General features: G+C 37.1%; 1 protein-coding gene across 2 annotated transcripts in view; it reads right to left on the bottom strand.

Moving 5' to 3' along the window:
* The window catches only part of LOC121443433 (ribosomal protein S6 kinase alpha-6), a 183749-nt gene that overhangs the window by 10556 nt on the left and 153559 nt on the right, over nt 1-19634 (bottom strand). For both annotated transcript variants that reach the window (XM_041645190.1, XM_041645191.1), the window contains 4 exons: nt 18807-18883; nt 17089-17206; nt 6247-6387; nt 4269-4390 (listed from right to left, as the gene is read on the bottom strand). In XM_041645190.1, the coding sequence (XP_041501124.1) occupies nt 4269-4390; nt 6247-6387; nt 17089-17206; nt 18807-18883 (458 nt within the window). The remainder of the gene's footprint in view (nt 1-4268; nt 4391-6246; nt 6388-17088; nt 17207-18806; nt 18884-19634) is intronic.

Raw genomic sequence — 19634 nt, 5'->3', positions numbered from 1 at the left:
CATAGGTGTTCTACATATTAGAAATCAAGTTGAATTTTAGATGGTCAAGCAATATTATTTTACACAAATTATAGAATAGATTCAATCAGATTGTAAGACTAAAAGGAGGAAAAATCAGTCCATGAGCATAGTGGATGTTCTGAATAATCACTATTGATGACATTACATTCCTGCCGATAACACAATTATTAATCATTTAAATCATCTCAGCAATCACTGATATCGAGAAAAACACTAAAAGTATTCTAATAAGCATTGAAATGAAAAAAGACACTAAGTAAATTTAAACATAACTACTCAATCTGGATTTACTGTGGCTTGCCTTATTTTTGAAAAACAGTAATAAAATGAATCTGAATCCTAAAATCTAAACAAAGAGTCTAGAAATGGGATCCATTTATAGTTTTCAATTGAATTTCTGTGATTATTTTCTATTAATACAACAGTGGGTTGAATAAATGTCTTTATGTTATTAACTATGTATTGTAAGAAATTAAAATACAAAATAACGAGTTTAACAACATGTAAAGAAGTGACTAGCAATATTTTTTTCTCTTCATACCACTTTGATATGAAGTAGTTCACAATGTAAAAATGCTTGGAATATTTTGAGACAAAAAAAAAAAAGAATGCATGGAAAGGAAGGCACTCCACACATATGAAACATTGGATTGAGTGAATGAGTTGACCCTGGGAACTTCTGAGTATATTCCTTAGTCCCCAAAGTTCAAAAATAACTGAATTTAAAAGTATCCTTGTTTGATGAGATTGTTTGAAATTCATGCAACTAGAAAAACATTTGATTAATAGTGTTCTTCATTGGAAATTGCTAATTACTAGGCACAAATAGGAAAATGTAAATTAATTTAGTGATACAGCTTTCCCATTATTTTGTTAGCTGAACTCTACTGTTTTTAAATTTGAAGTCTTGATGTGGGGAAAAAAGAAAGGAGTAAGGTCCTTTTGAATCACTGAATCCTTCTGAGGATTTGGTAAATCTTAATGGTAAAGAACTATTGTGAGGTGATAAGATAGGATAGTAAGGGGTTTAGAAAACAATGAAAGATAATGCACAAAAAGGGCAAACTGTTTAAGGTATAATTTTCAGCTTGCCTTATTGTTTTTCTTTTTTCTTCTTTATATATGAGGGACCTCTTCTAGTTAGCATACTATTAATCAAGTGATAACAAATAAGTTCCCATGAGCAGTATTATTTTGACATGTTTCAGTGGGAAAGACCAAACTCCCATTGTTAACTTTGTGGGTGCCAAACAAATGCAATCCCTCCAAGATAACCAGAGATGCTATTTAGAAGGTCCTGGTGTCTTACCAATAGTAAGAAATCAGAAAACAAAAAACAAATAATAATAATAAAATAAATAATAATAAATAAAACAAATAATAATAACAATAAAAGTCATTCCTAACAAAATAAGATAAAAAGTCTGAAAGCAGAAAATCAGTCACCAACACTGCTTCCTAATTTTCTTGCAAACGGTTTCAGCTTCCTGAATATTCACTCGTGAAAATATGTGTTTTTTTGACAATGGATTTTTAGTCTACCTTAGTAGACCCAATGTTCCAATGTTTTCTCTTTGAGAAAAATAAGTTCAGTATCTTCCTCTTTCCAGAATGATAAAACATCTCCAAGTTTTACCTCAAAATTTGCTGCTGTCTACTAAACAATGCAAAATAAAGAACCCATTAGAAACTATAGCATGTTAAAATTTTATGGAAAGTTTATTTTAACTGGTCACTCATTTAAAGAAGTCTATTTTTTTTGAGAAGTACTTGAACCTTCATTCATTCCATTTGGACTTATTCTAGCCATAAAGGACATGATTAGGCACCCTACTTCGATAAAACAAGGGTATTGCCATGCCTTTCTTTTATAATAATGTTGTCTTTTCTGCTAGTTTTGTTAAGCTAGGACATTTGAAATTTCTAACAGCAAGTTTCTCACAATTAGGCAAATGCTCTGGCATGCCTGTAACTTTGGCACAGTCAATAATCACTAGGGGATAAGGAAGCATGCTATTCATTGCTTAATCCTTAGTGGTCCTTTCAAATCAGGCTGTACAACACAACCCTCTGAGGAAACAACTGAAAATTATGGTAATCTTTTTAACCCATTGTTTATAAAAGGGCGTTTTATGATCACTTTTTATTTTAGTTTCATTTTCTCTAATTTTGTTAGCGAGAAAGTACATATGAAAATAGTATGTGTCCTAAAAATTCAACAGCAAAATTGTATCTTTGAGTTTGACAAAACACTGATAAGAATGTGTAAGTGCACAAACGAGATAATGACAGGAGCACAAGAACTCAAAGTATATGAACACAAATTTTTAAATGCAAGTGCTTATTGTAATAAGCAAAAAAGGGCCAAAATGAACCAAACTGGAACACAAAATGCACAAATATAACTCTAAGACTAAGTAATGCTATTATGTGGTATCAGATCATCTGTTATTTAATATTGTTCAATTACTTTTTTAAAAAAAATACCTCAAATTAAGAATACATATTTTTATATATCATGTTTAGAAAACAGATATTTGTGCATGGATACAGATCACTTACATTTTAAAGAGAATACATATAGTTTGTTTCATTAAATACCAACATTACATGTCCCCTAGCCTAACTTGTATACTCAGTAATCAGTTCTTTCTGAACTAAGGAAAGTAAAATGCTCAGCAACCAGTACACCTAGCAACACAAGTACACATTTCTATTAACTAAACAAGACTGATGGCCTCCAGCTTACATTCATAAATTATTTCTGTCAGTATTAGTAGTTAATGGTATTTTCCAGGACAACATAAAATGATATTTTAAAATTTCAGCATTTAAAGAAAATAATACCTATTATACAGTGGTTCTGTACCATAAATTTACTAAAAACCAATTTGGTTGGTTTATTTTAAATATGATTTTTAAATGTGCTCTATTTCTGTGTGAATCATTAATGTTGGTTTCTTATTTAAAATGTTAGATTATCTTTTTTTTTTGTGTGTGTGTTTTTTCGAGACAGGGTTTCTCTGTGGTTTTGGAGCCTGTCCTGGAACTAGCTCTTGTAGACCAGGCTGGTCTCAAACTCACAGAGATCCGCCTGCCTCTGCCTCCCGAGTGCTGGGATTAAAGGCGTGCGCTACCACCGCCTGGCTAGATTATCTTCTTGAAGTACAACTATTACGTAGAATCATCTAATGCTTACTGAAATATACTATATGGCTTCATATGTGCTAGGTGCGCAAGTCCACTATAATAGAACTTCAACTACATCACCATAGGATTCAAGGTAGATCAATATGCTACACTGCAGCTCAAATCACATGGAAATCAGAAATACAATAGTGTAACTCCATTTATAAAGGGAAAAGATGACTTAATTCAACTGGTTAATTTCAAAGTCAGCTTACCTAAGACTAAGATAGCATCATACTAAGTGCTTAATATTAAAAGGCTTAACTATTACATATTTAGGAGATTAAAATACCAACATGAAACCTTTGAATAAAAATGTCTTCACTTTTACTACAACTCCATTAGCTGTAAAACAGAAGCCTTATGGAAACTTTCTCTAGATTTAAGCCACTTATGGATAATACACAAATATGTTTGCACACATCATCAGTGATCTAATTATTCTATCAAAACTTTGGCACCAACCATATGAGGGATTCATATATTAGCACATATGGATTTTGCTCTGGCACCTAACTGCTCTCACTACATTTAGTATCTAAACATACTCAAATGAAAGGAGTCCTTTGGCTATGCACAAGCTACTAGAATACTTTTGTTTTTCTTTTAAGATCAAAAAAGCTATTCTTCAGGATATGATGTTAAAAATACTATCATTGTTTAGCATTATGACATTTATAACATATGAAAAGCATCTTCATTAATATTAATGATCCCTTAAAATATTTTTGTGTAAAATACTATGAGGTTAACTTTGTTTGAAAGGAATTTGGTGAGTTAATGGTTCAGAAAAGTTAAGACCTTGTGGACATCAATTATATAGTTAAACATTTGAACACTACTGCAAAATGACACAGTATGAATATTATGGACCTATGTGTGTTTGTTTAAAATTCCAACCCCCAAAAGAGAGGCTTATATAGAATATTTAAGTAATGTGGCAGGAAAAAAAATACCCTTGATATAAGATTAGGCAAAAACCAAACCAAACCAACCCAACCCACAACACATTTAATTTTCTCTTCATCCAGTTAGCTGAGGAATAGTATGAATCTTACAAGCCAGTGGATGTTCGCTTTTTCATGCTCCGTCTCTGAGCTAAACTTGAAGCAGCAACAGGCTCTAGAATTGGTTGGAAAGACTTGGGAGTCAAGGCAGAATATGTTGCAACCATTGCTTCCTAAAATAATGACAAAACATTACAAGTTCAGTAACAATCTCTGTAGGAAAAAAGTATTTAATAATACACCACAAGACCTCTACTTATGAAATTTTCCCTTTTACAATGCTGCTATAGTAAGGGGCCAAGTTAAAGAACCAGAAACAGCTAAGTTGCACATACATACATACATACATACATATGGTTTGAAATAATTATATAGTAGAAATTTTATTTAGCCATAAAAAAGAACAAAATATCATTTGCAAATAAAATGGGTAGAGTTGAAAACAGTCAAGTTAAACAAAATAATGTAGAATCTAAGAGTAAATGCTACACACTTTTCCCAATATGTGGTATCTAGGCCTTGAAAAGACAAAGGGACTATTGGTACTAACACTGTAACTGGGGGAGAACAAGGCAAGGTGGATGGGAGAAAGGGATTCTCAGAGGGCATTAAAGAGTAAGTAGGATCAAAATACAACATATGCATGTAAGAAAAAATCATCACGAACTCCACTTATTTTGGGAAATTTATATAAGCTAAAAGATAATTTTATTAGAAAAGACATAGTAAAAAGCATTAAGAGTTCACTATTTGTAATAGCCAGAACCTGGAAACAACTTAGGTGCCCCTCAATAGAAGAGTGGATAAAGAAGGAGTGGCACATATACACATTAGAATTCTACTCAGCGGTAAAAAACAATGACATCTTGAATTTTGCATGCAAATGGATGGAAATAGAAAACACTATCCTGAGTGAGGTAACCCAGACCCAAAGAGATGAATATGGTATGTACTCACTCATAAGTGGATACTAGCCATAAATAAAGGACATTGAGCCTGTAATTCGTGATCCTAGAGAAGCTAAATAAGAAGGTGAACCCAAAGAATAACATATAGCTATCCTCCTGGATATTGGAAGTGGACAAGATTGCCGGACAGGGGTTGGGAGCACAGGGGTAAGGGTGGGATGGGGATAAGGGGAGATGGGGAGAGTGAAGGGAGAAGGGGAGGATGGGGAGAGCTTGAGGGAATGGGATGGTTGGGATGGAGGAAAAGTGGATATGGGAGCAGGGAAGAAGATATCTTAATTAAGGGAGCCATTTTAGGGTTGGCAAGAGACTTGACTCTAGAGGGGTTCCCAGGTGTCCAAGGAGATGTCCCCAGCTTGTCCCTTGGGCAGCAGAGGAGAGGGTGTCTGAACTGGCCTTATTCTATAGCCACACTGATGAATATCTTGCATATCACCATAGAACCTTCATCTGGTGATAGATGGAGATAGAGACAGAGACCTACATTGGAGCACTGGACTGAGCTCCCAAGGTCCATATGAAGAGCAAAAGGAGAGAGAACATGAGCAAGGAAGTCAGGACAGTGAGGGGTGCGTCCACCCACTGAGATGGCAGTACTGATCTAATGGGAGATCACCAAGTCCAGTTGGACTGGAACTGATGGAGCATGTGATCAAACCGGACTCTCTGAATGTGGCTGACGGTGGAGGCTGATGGAGAAGCCAAGGACAATGGCACTGGGTTTTGATTCTACTTGACGGACTTTGTGGGAGCCTAGTCTGTTTGGATGCTCACCTTCCTGGACCTGGGGGAAATAGAGAGGACCTTGGACTTCCTATAGGGTAGGGAACCCTGACTGCTCCTTGGACTGGAGAAGCAGGGGGAGGGGCGTTGGGGGGAGGGGAGGGAAATAGGAGGAGGAAAGGAGGTGGAAATTTTCAATAAAAAATAAAAAAATGTGAAAAGAGTGAGTTTTAATTTTAAAATAAATAACACTCAGTTAAAAAAATCTATCTTCAAGAAATAAAGATATTTTATACATCAATGGGTAACATGAGATACACATTGTGTGTTCATTTTACCGTAACAACATGTGATGCATCATTTGTCTTTGGCTGATCCCTCGGCAAATGTTCTCTCTGGGTTATCCAAGAGTGTTTTAATACTTGTTCAGCAGTATAACGCTGACGTGGGTCCATATGAAGCATATGAGAAAGCAAATCCTAAATGGATACAGAAATTTACATGAAAATACGTAATTCACATTCCTTCAAAATATGAAAGTATCAGTAATTAAAATGCTTTATCAATACTTATGAAAAAACAGTATATGTACTCTGAATGGTTAGCTTTCAGTGTGTGTGTGTGTGTGTGTGTGCGCGCGCGCGCGCGTGTGTGTATATATATATTTTAAAGTCACAAATTTGAAAGGGAAAGATGGAGAGAAGGGAAGGGCAAGAACGATATAGATGCAGTGCTCATATATGAAATTCTCAAAAAAATCTAAAGACAAAAAATAATCATGAATCAGATTTTTCATTATGTGGTAAAGTTTTTATTTTGTAAATCCATGTATACCAATAAAAGACCCCCAACCCTAGTCTCCAACTTAAGATGTTTTTATGATCAACTAGGCCAGGGCAAAACAGGATATCTGTGGGTGGCAGAAGCAGTCTAGAGACCAGTTGCACCTGCCAAAAAGGAAAAACACCCAGTCCTTTGTGTAATTTATCAAAACTTGGTGGGGGGGGGGGGCAGAAACTGGCTTGATCAAGACTTGTTTTGGTCCTGATGTTGACCCAACCCATATGTTAATTTGAATTGACCAATGGTGTTGCTGTTGCTATGCTTCCCCAGTATGTAACCTTGAGACCTGATAAATACTTGCTGAAAAAATACACAGGGGGGATCAGTCTCATGAGAGTACTGAGTCACCTGTAGGCGCCTTTGACAATAAAAAATCCTCTTGCTGTTTGCATCCACTGGCGTGGCTTATTGAGTCTGGGGGATCCTTCCCTGAGCCCTAGAAATTAGAGTCTTTCATCTTGGCGGTTCCATCAAGATTCCCCTACTTGATAACCCACAGTGCCAATTGGGAGGTAACTGTCCATCCGTTGTGTGATTCGTTAGGTGTTTCTGTAAGTCATTTGTATGTACAAATGCGCTGTAGGCTAAGCAAAGGAGGGAGCTGACGGGTTCTGTACTCCTCTTTAGCCACCCTGGGAGACGTTCCGCGTTCCGGGCATTCCTGGGGCCCGATTTTTGGGGGTCCAATTTGTTTCTGAGAATGAACAGGCCACTCTACTAGAGAGTAGGGGAGTTGTAGTCTCGCCTTCTCCATCTGAACATTTGCTTTCAGTTTTATGCCAAAACTGTGCCACGTGGCTTCTGGGCTGCTGTCTGTCTGTTTTGTCTGTATAGTTTTTGTCTTGATCTATTAGGAAGAAAAGCCCAATATGGGACAAAAATCTAACCACCTCCTTAAGTTTGACTCTAGGGCACTGGAAAGACGTCCAGCTCTGGGCCAAAGGCCAGGGGGTGGATGTCAAGAAGAAATGGCGGCTCCTTTGTACCTCCGAATGGCCGACTCTTAATTCCATCTGGCCAAAGGATGGTACCTTTAACTTGGATGTTATCTTGTAGATTAAGGAGCGTGTCTTCAGCTCAGGACCCCAAGGATGCCCGGATCAGATTCCCTATATCATCACCTGGGAATCTTTGGCTCGGGACCCACCTACTTGGGTCTTCCCCTTCGTCTCCCCGCAGCCCTCCGCTCCTCAATCTCCTTCCTCCTTCACCCCTTTGCAACCTACCCCCAGTCTCTATGCTTCCCTCAAACCCCAACCTACCCGCCTTTATCCTATTCTGGAGAAACATAAGCCCAAGCCCACAATCCCCAAGCCGGTCCTCCCTCCCTTGGGGGGACCACTCATAGACCTCCTAAGAGAGGACCCCCCACCATATCAGCCTCCACCAGCCCCGGTGGGGGATGAAGGACATTATGAATATGAAGTTGAGGAACCAGGAGATGAAACTGCCCCAGACAGCACCACTCCAGCTGGGGTGACAGGAGGGGAACTGCCGCCTCAGAGGACACCACGAGCCTCAGGAGCCTGTCTCCCAGGCGTTTCCCCTCCAGCAGGGGGGAAACGGCCAGGTTCAATACTGGCCATTCTTTGCTTCCGATTTGTACAATTGGAAGACCCATAACTCGTCCTTTTCGAAGGACCCTGTTGCCCTCACGGCCCTAATAGTCTATTCTCATAACCCATCAACCCACTTGGGATGGCTGCCAACAACTCTTGCAGGCTCTACTGACCTCAGAGGAAAAACAGCGCGTTTTCCTCGAGGCAAGCAAGAAAGTTCCAGGGGCTGACGGGGCCCCAACCCAACTCCCCAATGAGATTGATACCGCCTTTCCCCTGAATTGTCCTGACTAGGACTTCAACACAGCTGCAGGAAGGGAGCGTCTTCGCCTCTACTGCTAGCTTCTCATTGCGGGCCTCTGTGGCGCAGGGCGCCGACCTACCAATTTGGCCCAGGTAACACAGGGTTCAGAAGAGACTCCAGCTGCCTTCCTAGAGCGGCTAATGGAAGTCTACCGTATGTACACCCCTTATGATCCAATGAGTCCGGATCAACAGGGCAATGTTTCCATGGCTTTCATCTGGCAATCTGCTCCAGATATTAGAAATAAGTTACAGAGACTGGAGGGCTTGCAGGATTATACTCTCCAGGATCTTATGAAAGAGGCAGAAAATATATTTAACAGAAAAGAGACACCAGAAGAAAAAGAAGAAAGATTACGTAGGTTGCAGGAAGAGAGAGATGACAGGCTTAGAAAGCAAATGGAAGAATGCGAGGACAGGAGAGACAAGAAACGAACTAGGGAAGTAAGCAAGATCTTGGCCACTGTAGCTAACCAGACTAAGCCAGAAGCAGGGAGTCCAGATAGGATGGGAGACAGGAGGCCAGGAGTAGACCGCAACCAATGTGCCTACTGCAAAGAGAAAGGACATTGGATTAAAGACTGTCCCAAGAGACCCAGAAATCCCAGGAAATAGCCGGCCCAATTGCTGGCCCTAGATAAAGACTAGGCCAGTCAGGTCCAGCAGCTCCCCCCTGACCCTGGATAACCCTGAAAGTAGGGGGGCAACCAGTAACCTTCCTAGTAGACACCGGAGCCCAACATTCAGTCTTAACTAGAGCAGAACATTGGCCGCTTTAATATCTCTGTGGATTTTCTTCTCTGAATGTAGATAATCAAGTCCTTTCAAAATTTCTCATAATATGGTAGCAATCTTAATTTCATCTAAACGGCCAGGTTCTAATAGATCCAGGGCAGAGCGTCCACCAAGATATTCCATTATTATCCATGGTTTGGTGTCCTTCACACAGGATCCATAATGTTTGGTTACATATTGGCTGTCACACTGACTCAGCACTGTGATCTCTTGTTGCATAAAAGACGCTGGAAAACGGACCTTGGGACAGCCCCTCACCATTTTAGCCTCTCATGTGGTTGAGTCACTCATTTGCCAGCCACCAAACTGCTGGCTCTCCAATGCCCAAATGACTCATTATCAGTTACTCCTGCTGGATGCAGACAAGGTCCACTTCGGCCCAGCAGTAATCCTGAATCCTGCCACGTTGCTCCACTCCGGAGGGGCAAACCCCTCATGACTGCCAACAAATCCTTGCAGAAATGCATGGAACCCGGCTGGACCTAACAGACCAACCCCTGAAAGGGGCCGACTTAACCTGGTACACGGATGGAAGAAGTTACCTGCTCAACAGAGAAAGAAAGGCCAGAGCAGCAATAATGGACAGAAAGCAGGTAATCTGGGCCAGCACCCTGCCACCTGGAACTTCAGCTCAGCGGGTAGAGCTCGTCGCGCTTACCCAAGCTTACAGCTGGCAGAAGATAAGGTACTCAATGTCTATACCAATAGCCGCTATGCTTTGCCACCGCTCATATTCATGGGGAAATATATGGGAGAAGGGGTCTTCTAACCTCAGAAGGAAAGGACATTAAAAACAAGGCTGAAATCTTGGCCCTGCTTAAAGCCTTATTTCTCCCTAAGAGACTAAGCATTATACATTGCCCTGGACATCAGAAAGGGGAGACTGAAATAGCTAAAGGAAACCGCCTGGCAGATGAAACGGCCAAGCAGGCGGCCCTAGACCCTCAGCACTTGTCGGTAACAGTATTGACTGAACAGGAAGGCCCGGAAAAATACCTGGACTCATTGACTATGCCGATAAAGATCTGGATATAGTCCAGAAATTGGGGGCAGACTATGATCATAAGAGACAACGATGGATATTCCAAGGAAAGACAGTAATGCCTGTACATGTAGCCAGAGAGCTAATTTCCTCCTTGCATAAACTGACCCACCTGAGCACCAAAAAGATGAACACCCTGCTCAGCAGACAGGAAATGGGTAGCTATATATCCAAGAAAGAAACCCTGATACAGCAAATTGTCAGCAATTGTAAAGTCTGTGCCCAAGTAAATGCTGGCAAAACAAACAGGCCGCCTGGACTCAGACTCAGGGGGCATAGGCCTGGGATCCATTGGGAAATAGATTTTACTGAAGTTAAACCTGGCATGTATGGTTATCGGTATCTGTTAGTTTTTATAGACACCTTTTCTGGATGGGTCGAAGCTTTTCCTACCAAAAAGGAAACTGCACAGACCGTTGTCAAGAAGCTCTTGGAAGAAATCTTCCCACAGTATGGACTACCCTAGGTACTTGGGACTGATAATAGTCCTGCCTTTGTCTCCCAGGTAAGTCAATTAGTGGCCAAGTTACTGGGGATTGATTGGAAATTGCATTGTGCCTATAGGCCCCAGAGCTCAGGACAGGTAGAAAGAATGAATAGAACAATTAAGGAGGTTTTAAATTGATGCTTGAGACTGGCGCTAAGGACTGGGTACAGCTCCTACCCCTGGCATTGTATCGAGCCAGGAACACCCTGGGATCACATGGATTAACTCCTTTTGAAATCCTGTACGGAGGCCCTCCTCCAAACATTGCCTTCTTTGACTCTGATATTGCTGATCATACCAGCAGGCTGACTGCCCTGCAGGCTCACTTGCAAGCTCTCCAGTTGGTACAACAGGAAATTTGGAAGCCCCTGGCAGCTGTCTACCGGGACTCAGACCAGTCGCCTGTTGTCCCACACCCCTACAAGATAGCATTTGAGTCCGGAGACATCAGACCAAGACTTTGGAGCCACAGTGGAAAGGGCCATACACCGCCGTTTGACAGCCCCGAAGGTGGACGGAATCGCTGCCTGGATCCACGTTTCACATGTCAAAGCAGCCCGACTAGAGCATCTCACTGGCACCCCTGACCCAGAATCCCCATGCAAACTTCAACGCTCTCAAAACCCTCTAAAGATAAGATTTGTTCGCTCTTAATTTTAACCTCTCTCTATATATATCTGACCTTTTCATGGTTCTGGCCCAGCAATATCAAATGCTGAGAAAAACAGATTCAGAGTCTAATCTAGCTAAGGATCAGGACCAATGGACATAAAGATTTAATCCATGATAAAGAAAAAGGGAGGGAATGAAAGACCCTAACCCTAGTCTCCAACTTAAGATGTTTTTATGATCAACTAGGCCAGGGCAAAACAGGATATCTGTGGGCAGCAGAAGCAGTCTTGAGACCAGTTGCACCTGCCAAAAAGGAAAAACACCCAGTCCTTTGTGTAATCTATCAAAACCTGAGGGGGCAGAAACTGGCTGAAACTGGCTTGATCTAGACATGTTTTTGTCCTGATGTTGACCCACCCCATATGATAATTTGAATTGACCAATGATGTTGCTGTTGTTATGCTTCCCTAGTATGTAACCCCGAGACCCTATAAATACTTGCTGAAAAAATACACGGGGGGTGGGGGGGGCTCAGTCTCATGAGAGAACTGAGTCACCTGTTAGGTGCCTTCAACAATAAAAAGTCCTCTTGCTGTTTGCATCCATTGGCTTGGCTTATTGAGTCTGGGGGATCCTTCACTGAACCTTAGAAATTAGGGTCTTTCACCAAGTTTCTAGAACTGGGATTTTGTTAGTAAGAAAAGAGGAAACGAACATTTAAGATAGCAGGACAATGGGAATGTTTTAAATGAGCAAGAAAAAAAGCTACAGAACTTTGCTAGAAAGCTAGAACCCCAAGATGTAATGGTTTGCATATTCAGATAAAACATAAAGGGGAGGCTGTCATGCAGTTAGCTAATCCATTCAATAAGTAAGGGCTTTCTGCATTATATGCTGATGACAGTAGAATATAAACCTCATGTCAGCAACTATTGTTATAATAATGGTCCAGTCATCATAAGTCTTCATCAAATTAACAATGAATATTTGATATTTCTTATAATTATAACTGTGATAGAATATAACTTAATAGTAACATACAATTTTACATACACCAAAGCATGTATGTAACAATTTGAGTAAACTATCCTTACTTTTAGGAAAGAAGTAAAATCACCTCAACAAGAATTTCTTAATAGAGAAAGACATCATTTGTACAATTTTTATTACCCAGAACAATGAAACTAAGATGATAGATAATAACAATAGATAAAAGATTAATACCCTTGTATTCTCGCAACTCAGTAGGCTGAGCCAGGAGGATCACAACAAGTTAAAGGCAAACTTAGGATATATGTTAAGTTTGGGACCAGCACTGTTTGACCCTATTTTTTATAAAAAGGAAAAGAAAAAACATAATCTGTTAAAAATATTTCAAAGCTTTAGATAATCAAAAAAACCAATGTGGAATACAAAAATTGTGCAAAAATAAACAGAAATTGAATATTGAATATGATAGATGCAAAATGAAGAGTGGGTTTGAGGGCATATGATCCATATATATTATATATTTGCATAAAGTCTTTATAAAACCTAGTAGCATATAAAATGAGTATATGAAAATAAAAGATAATGAACATTTCAATAAAACAGACTTAAATAGTGAATCAAAAATTAATAAGTAACTCTTATTTTTTTCAGCAAGCCTATTACTACACATATAACAAAATGAATTAAAATCAGTATATCATAAAGCTATCTGTATTACAATATTCACAACAGCACTATTGACAACAGCCACAAGATAAAAACAACTCATCTGTCCACCAACCCTTAAACGGATAAAGAAATGCCAAACCTATAATTATAATTCATGGTAGTGCATGAGTGAATATTTTGTGTATCTATGTATATGAGTTTATATATGTACAAGATAGAATACCATTCAGTCACAACAGAATGAAATTCTGTAATTTGTGACAACATGGATAGAACTGGAGATCAATATGTTAGTGAAACAAGCCAGGCATAGCAACACAATTATGACATGATTTCACTCAGTATGTGGAATGTTAATGCAGTCAATCTCATAGAAATGAGAGTAAAATGTGGGGAGGGTAGATGGGTAATTTTGATCAGTTACCATTGGATAGCATTAAGAATTTCTGGTATGCTACCACAGAGAAGTGTGACTAGAGATAAAAACAAACACCTAGAACAGAGAATTCTTCAATGTTTCATTTTAAAGAAATAAGTGTTTGAGGAGGTACATATGTTAACCTACTTTAAACATTACACAATGTATACATATTAATGCAGTGTAAGTTATATTATTAATATGAACAAGTTTTATGGCTTATGTATCATTTAAATACAAATATAAAATAAGTATGGCAAAGTGTATAAATAGTGACATAAATGAAGCAATGAAGGATAATTTAAGGAGGTGCATGTCTGCAAAAATTGAAATGTACTGTCATAAATTTTACTCAGAAGGGTCTCAGTTGCTGATTACCTGCCATATAGCAAACTACAATCATATTACCTCCAAATACTTGAACACTTACTATGTATCACATATGCAACCTATTTTAAAATACCCAGAATACTAAAATAACATATATGAGGTGTTTAATCTTTGTAACAACTTTGAGGTAGGTATTACTAACATCACTTTTTGATATGGTAACCGAGATACAAATAGGTTAGGTAACAGTCTGAAAGTCATAAACTTAGTAAGTCATAAAGTCAGGCTATGCAATCTATGCACCATCCTATGTCTTAATTGCTATTCTACATGACCTTTCATCCTTCCTCTATCAACACTAAAAAAATGATACTTGAATTTTAAATAATTACTACAGCTTTATATTTTTGTTTCTTTGTTTCATTTTTAGAAGTAGATTCTCATTCACCCTAGGCTAACCTTGAACTTCCATATACCAAAGTCATCCCTGAACAAGATGACCTGCAACTTCTGACTCTCTTGCTTCTACCTACCTGGTGCTGGGAAAATAGAGGCATGTGTCATCATCATGTTCAGTTTAATGAGGTATTGGGGAGCAAACCCAGGGTAATAACTATCACATAAATATAGCACGCATTCAACGTTGGTAGCATTAAGTTATAGCATTTATGAGAAAGTAAAATGTTATATTTCTAAAGAAAAAATTCAATTTCATAATGAAATGTGATATGAAGATAAGCTATAATAATTTGAGACTTGAATCACTACACATGAGTAAAAGCTATAAATCAAGGCTGTGCCAAGCAAACTGTGTTTTATGCCAAAACCAACACGTACTTCATAAATGGTTTCCAAGTGCCTTAACACAAAAAGTTCATTTATATAGAAAGTACTGATTTTTCACTCAGGATAGTGTTTTCTATTTCCATCCATTTGTATGCAAAATTCAAGAAGTCCTTGTTTTTTACTGCTGAGTAATACTCTAATATGTATATATTCCATACTTTCTTCATCCATTCTTCCGTTGAAGGGCATCTAGGTTGTTTCCAGGTTCTGGCTATTACAAACAATGCTGCCATGAACATAGTTGAGCACATAGTTTTGTTGTATGATAGGGCCTCTCTTGGGTATATTCCCAAGAGTGGTATTGCTGGATCCAGGGGTAGGTTGATCCCGAATTTCCTGAGAAACCGAAACACTGCTTTCCAGAGTGGTTGCACAAGTTTGCATTCCCACCAGCAATGGGTGAGTGTACCCCTTTCTCCACAACCTCTCCAGCAAAGGCTATCATTGGTGTTTTTTATTTTAGCCATTCTAACAGGTGTAAGGTGGTATCTTAAAGTTGTCTTGATTTGCATTTCCCTGATCGCTAAGGAAGTTGAGCATGACCTTAAGTGTCTTTTGGCCATTTGAAGTTCTTCTGTTGAGAATTCTCTGTTCAGATCAGTGCCCCATTTTATAATTGGGTTGATTAGCCTTTTACGGGATCTCACCAAGGCCAGCTGGCCTAGGTCTGAAAAAGCATGGGATAAATCCGGACTAGCTGAACATAGCGGACAATGAGGAATACTGAGAATTCAAGAACAATTGCAGTGGGTTTTTGATCCTACTGCACGTACTGGCTTTGTGGGAGCCTAGGCAGTTTGAATGCTCACCTTATGAGACCTGGATAGAGGTGGACAGTCCTTGGGCTTCCCACAGGTCAGGGAACCCTGATTGCTCTTCGAGCAGATGAGGGGGGGGGGGACTTGATCGGGGGAGGGGGAGGGAAATGGGAAGCGGTTGTGGGGACGAGGCAGAAATCCTTAATAAATAAATAAATTTAAAAAATAAAAAAAAATAAAATAAAAAGAACGTACTGATTTTTAACACAAACATGTATTCTACTGATATATAGCTCAATATATACATGAAGTAATCATGACTTAGACATAAATCCATACCAGACTTTTATTATAATTTCTTCCTAATAAAGACAGTATCAGAATGGTGATTAGTTTTTTACTAACAAATGTATTCACAACAAAATGCAAATAGTTTGCTACTTTAAAAAAAAACTAAACTTGTTTGAAAAGGAATTTATCTTATTTATTTTAAATCATCCCTCAAAAAAAAGAAAGTTCTCCTTGATAGAATGATAAGCAGAGGATGGGAGATCAAAAGTATCATTATCTTAAGCAATATTCACTAAATATTTTGATGGCTAAAAGAAAAATGGGAAGATTCGAATAATTTGTCACTTACATATGACTACTTTTATGATATTACTGGCCAGTTTTTGAAAAATTATACTTGACTATGACAAAAAAACATTCATGTATAATATAGTTATTATATTAATATATAGGTATTTATACTTATACTATAGCAGGGCATTTATACTTTGATAATATACTGAAACAATGGTCAACATAATTAATAAATTCATCTAAACTGAAACCCTAAAATTTCTTTCATCTATATATACTTGTAATAAAAGCTTTATAACCGACATGAATACCAAAATACAGCAAATTTTCTATTCACTTCACAACACTGAGATGGTAAACGTACCCGCTATACATAGTAATAATATATAAGCTTTCAATTTTGATCACATATTTCTATTCAACTTCATTTGGTATATGTGATGTATGACAAATGCTTTAACCACAAAATCCCACCAATATAGCTCCCTAATAATGTCCTGAACTGAATGACCTCAATAGACATGCAAAGAAAAAAAAGCTTAAAAAAACTTAACCCTATACCCAGGCAACAGAGAAATGCTTTGAGCAAGAAAAATTAGTCTTTCCTAGAGACGCGCACACCAATTGGTTATCCCAGATGTTCAGTCCTGAAAACATACACAAAGGTGGCATTATACCGATTGGGCAGGCTGATTTTCACACACAAACAATTAAAGAAAAAGAGGCCATAAATTTAAAAGAGAAAAGTATGTTATATGACAGGATTTGGACATAAGAAAGAGAAAATAAAGTAATTATAATCTCATTATAAGAAAATAAAATAAATAAAAACTGACATGACACCATAAGGAAACCAAACAATAAGTATACATTGGAATATAGCTTCAGGATTTTAATAATTTAATATGAACAAAGTAAAACTGAACATATTTATGATTTATACCTTAGCTCCATCTGAAATATTGTCCCAGTTTCCACCACTCAAAGAGAACTTCCCATTGCCTATACGCAGGAGTATTTCTTCAGGAGTATCATTGGGTCCATTGGAAAATGGAGTGTAGCTGTTTATAAAGTAGATTTTAATAAACATACAAAGGTACATTTTGTACATAATTGAAAGTGATGGCTAAAAGTCTATATACAAATATAAAAAGAAGCATCATTATTAGGCAAGAGCATTGCTTAATAATTCCCTTTACTATTAATATGAAATCATGTATCTCAAACAATGAATTTAATCCTAATAAATTATTTGACAAAGAATTTTGCTGATTACTTCTTTGCTTCCTTTGATTAGCAAACTAAGGGTGGACTTTTATATAAACATATAGTATTATAATGAGACCACAATAAAGCACAAATATTCTGTTTTGAAAGGCTTAAGGTCAGCAAGGCAATATATTTACTAGGAAGAAGTTTTAATTCTTACATAATCATAATATATTGTACCAATTCAGCTTACTCATCAACGTTTTATTTTTATGAATATAATTAGTGGAAATAAGTTACAATTTTCAGTTAATATCTATGAAAACGAATTATATTTAATATTGATGAGAATGTAATAAAAACACAGCCTCTGAATTATGTACATAAAATTACTCATGGGTTGAAAGAAACTCATAAATTTAAGGTGGATTTTAAAATTAACTTGACCAAAGTGATTATTTTTCTAACACTTTATAAGATGTAACCAAAATTTCTTTATACTTGAGAATTGGAAAGCTGATTTATGGTTGAAAGTATTAGGAGACAGCTTGCAGTAAAGTCTTCATTCCTTCATCTAACAATTGGGCTTAAATAACATCAAACACATACTTATATATAATAATTTCTTATTTAATCATAAAGCAAATATTTGAAAGCAGCAAGGAAGAAATTATATACTATGGTCTAAAACCTATAATATTGACTATATGTGATATGGTATACCATTCTATAAAGAGCTTATAATTTTTAAAATTCTGACATATGCAATTATGTACAGCCAATTAACAATTAACATTAATTTATGTTGCTAATGTATTTTATGTTTTTATACAGCAGTTAAATTGAGTATTTAAAATGTCATAAGTAACGTTCTGATATTTACTAGTTAACCATTCCTTTTTAAAAATCACAATAATTCATATAACCATAACTATTCACTTTAAAATAAAAGTGTTGCTCCCTATTAAGAGTAAAATATCATTTTAACCAATTATAGATTATAAACATTAACATGGTCTAATTATTATCATATTTATTTTGAGTATATCTTCATCCTATTAATGGTGGACATGTATGTATATGCTTCTCGTTTAATGTGTAGTATTACATTCTTATCAATCATCTTACTAAATTTGTTGCCCAGAATTAAAGTGCTTTCTTAATAAAATTAACTTAATATTAACAAGCTCAGTGGACATACTCCGATTATAATATACAGCTAATCAATAGTCTAGTAAGTTCAATCGTTAACCACACAGTGTAAAAATAAAAGGCTTATTCTAAAGCGTATTCTATATGAAAGCTTTTCTATTTTTGTATTGTTCTCATTTTATAAATAAAAGTATAGATTTGAAAATATTAATGGGATGTCTAACAGTATTTTCTTCTGTACTCTTTCTAGATAAAGATATGCCCTCAAGTTCAAATAACAAGAGTTTGCAAATATCTTACCCAGCCAACATAGTGTAAAATAGGACTCCTAAACTCCAAATATCACAAGCAGCATCATATCCCTGTTGAGTGAGAACCTGCAAAAAAAATTCATGGTATGAAATCTTAGTACGATAAACTCATATTATATATATATATATATATCACTGCAATATTGTATAGATTCTAATAATTTCATAAATATTAATAATATAAACATAAGTATAAAATTTTAAATTATTTTATGTCCTGCAAAGGTAAAAGTAAAATCAGCAAACACTGCATGATCTAGGATTATTATTGGCTGGTATGTAATACAGACTAGACACGAAAAAGAGCAACCCTATAAGATATAAAACCTAAGCCTTCGTTCTTCCTCATTTCAAATTGAAGAAAAAAACATCTAAACTTAAAACTTGTATGTACAAGTGTTTGATGGAACTATAAATAACACTGAGGTTTTTCATTCTGATATTGACTCTTATGAGGTAGATATTAATTATTCCAATTCTGAAGATGACACTGAGGGCAATGTTACGTAACCGGCCCATCATCATTAAACTGGTTAGTACTGTAGAACAGGCATTCTTACTAAACGGCAGTGCTTTTAATATCTATGAAAACAGCTTCTTATTTTGAGATAGGGTTTTCTTTTAAAGCCGAGCATGACTGAGAACTCCCTATTATATAGCCCGTGCTGTCCTTAAACGTGTGACAATCTTCTTGCTTCAACCTTCCAAGTGCTGGAATTACATCAGGTATGAGTCATCACATCTTGCTTGATAACTCTTTCCTAGTGATTGGGGTATGTGTGTGGTGTGTGTGTTGTATGTGTTTAAATATTTTGTA

Source organism: Microtus oregoni, unplaced genomic scaffold, assembly GCF_018167655.1.
Source record: "Microtus oregoni isolate MIOR12 unplaced genomic scaffold, Mior012 000107F_000, whole genome shotgun sequence".
Taxonomy (NCBI): domain Eukaryota; kingdom Metazoa; phylum Chordata; class Mammalia; order Rodentia; family Cricetidae; genus Microtus; species Microtus oregoni.
This window is presented reverse-complemented; position numbering and strand designations above follow the sequence as displayed.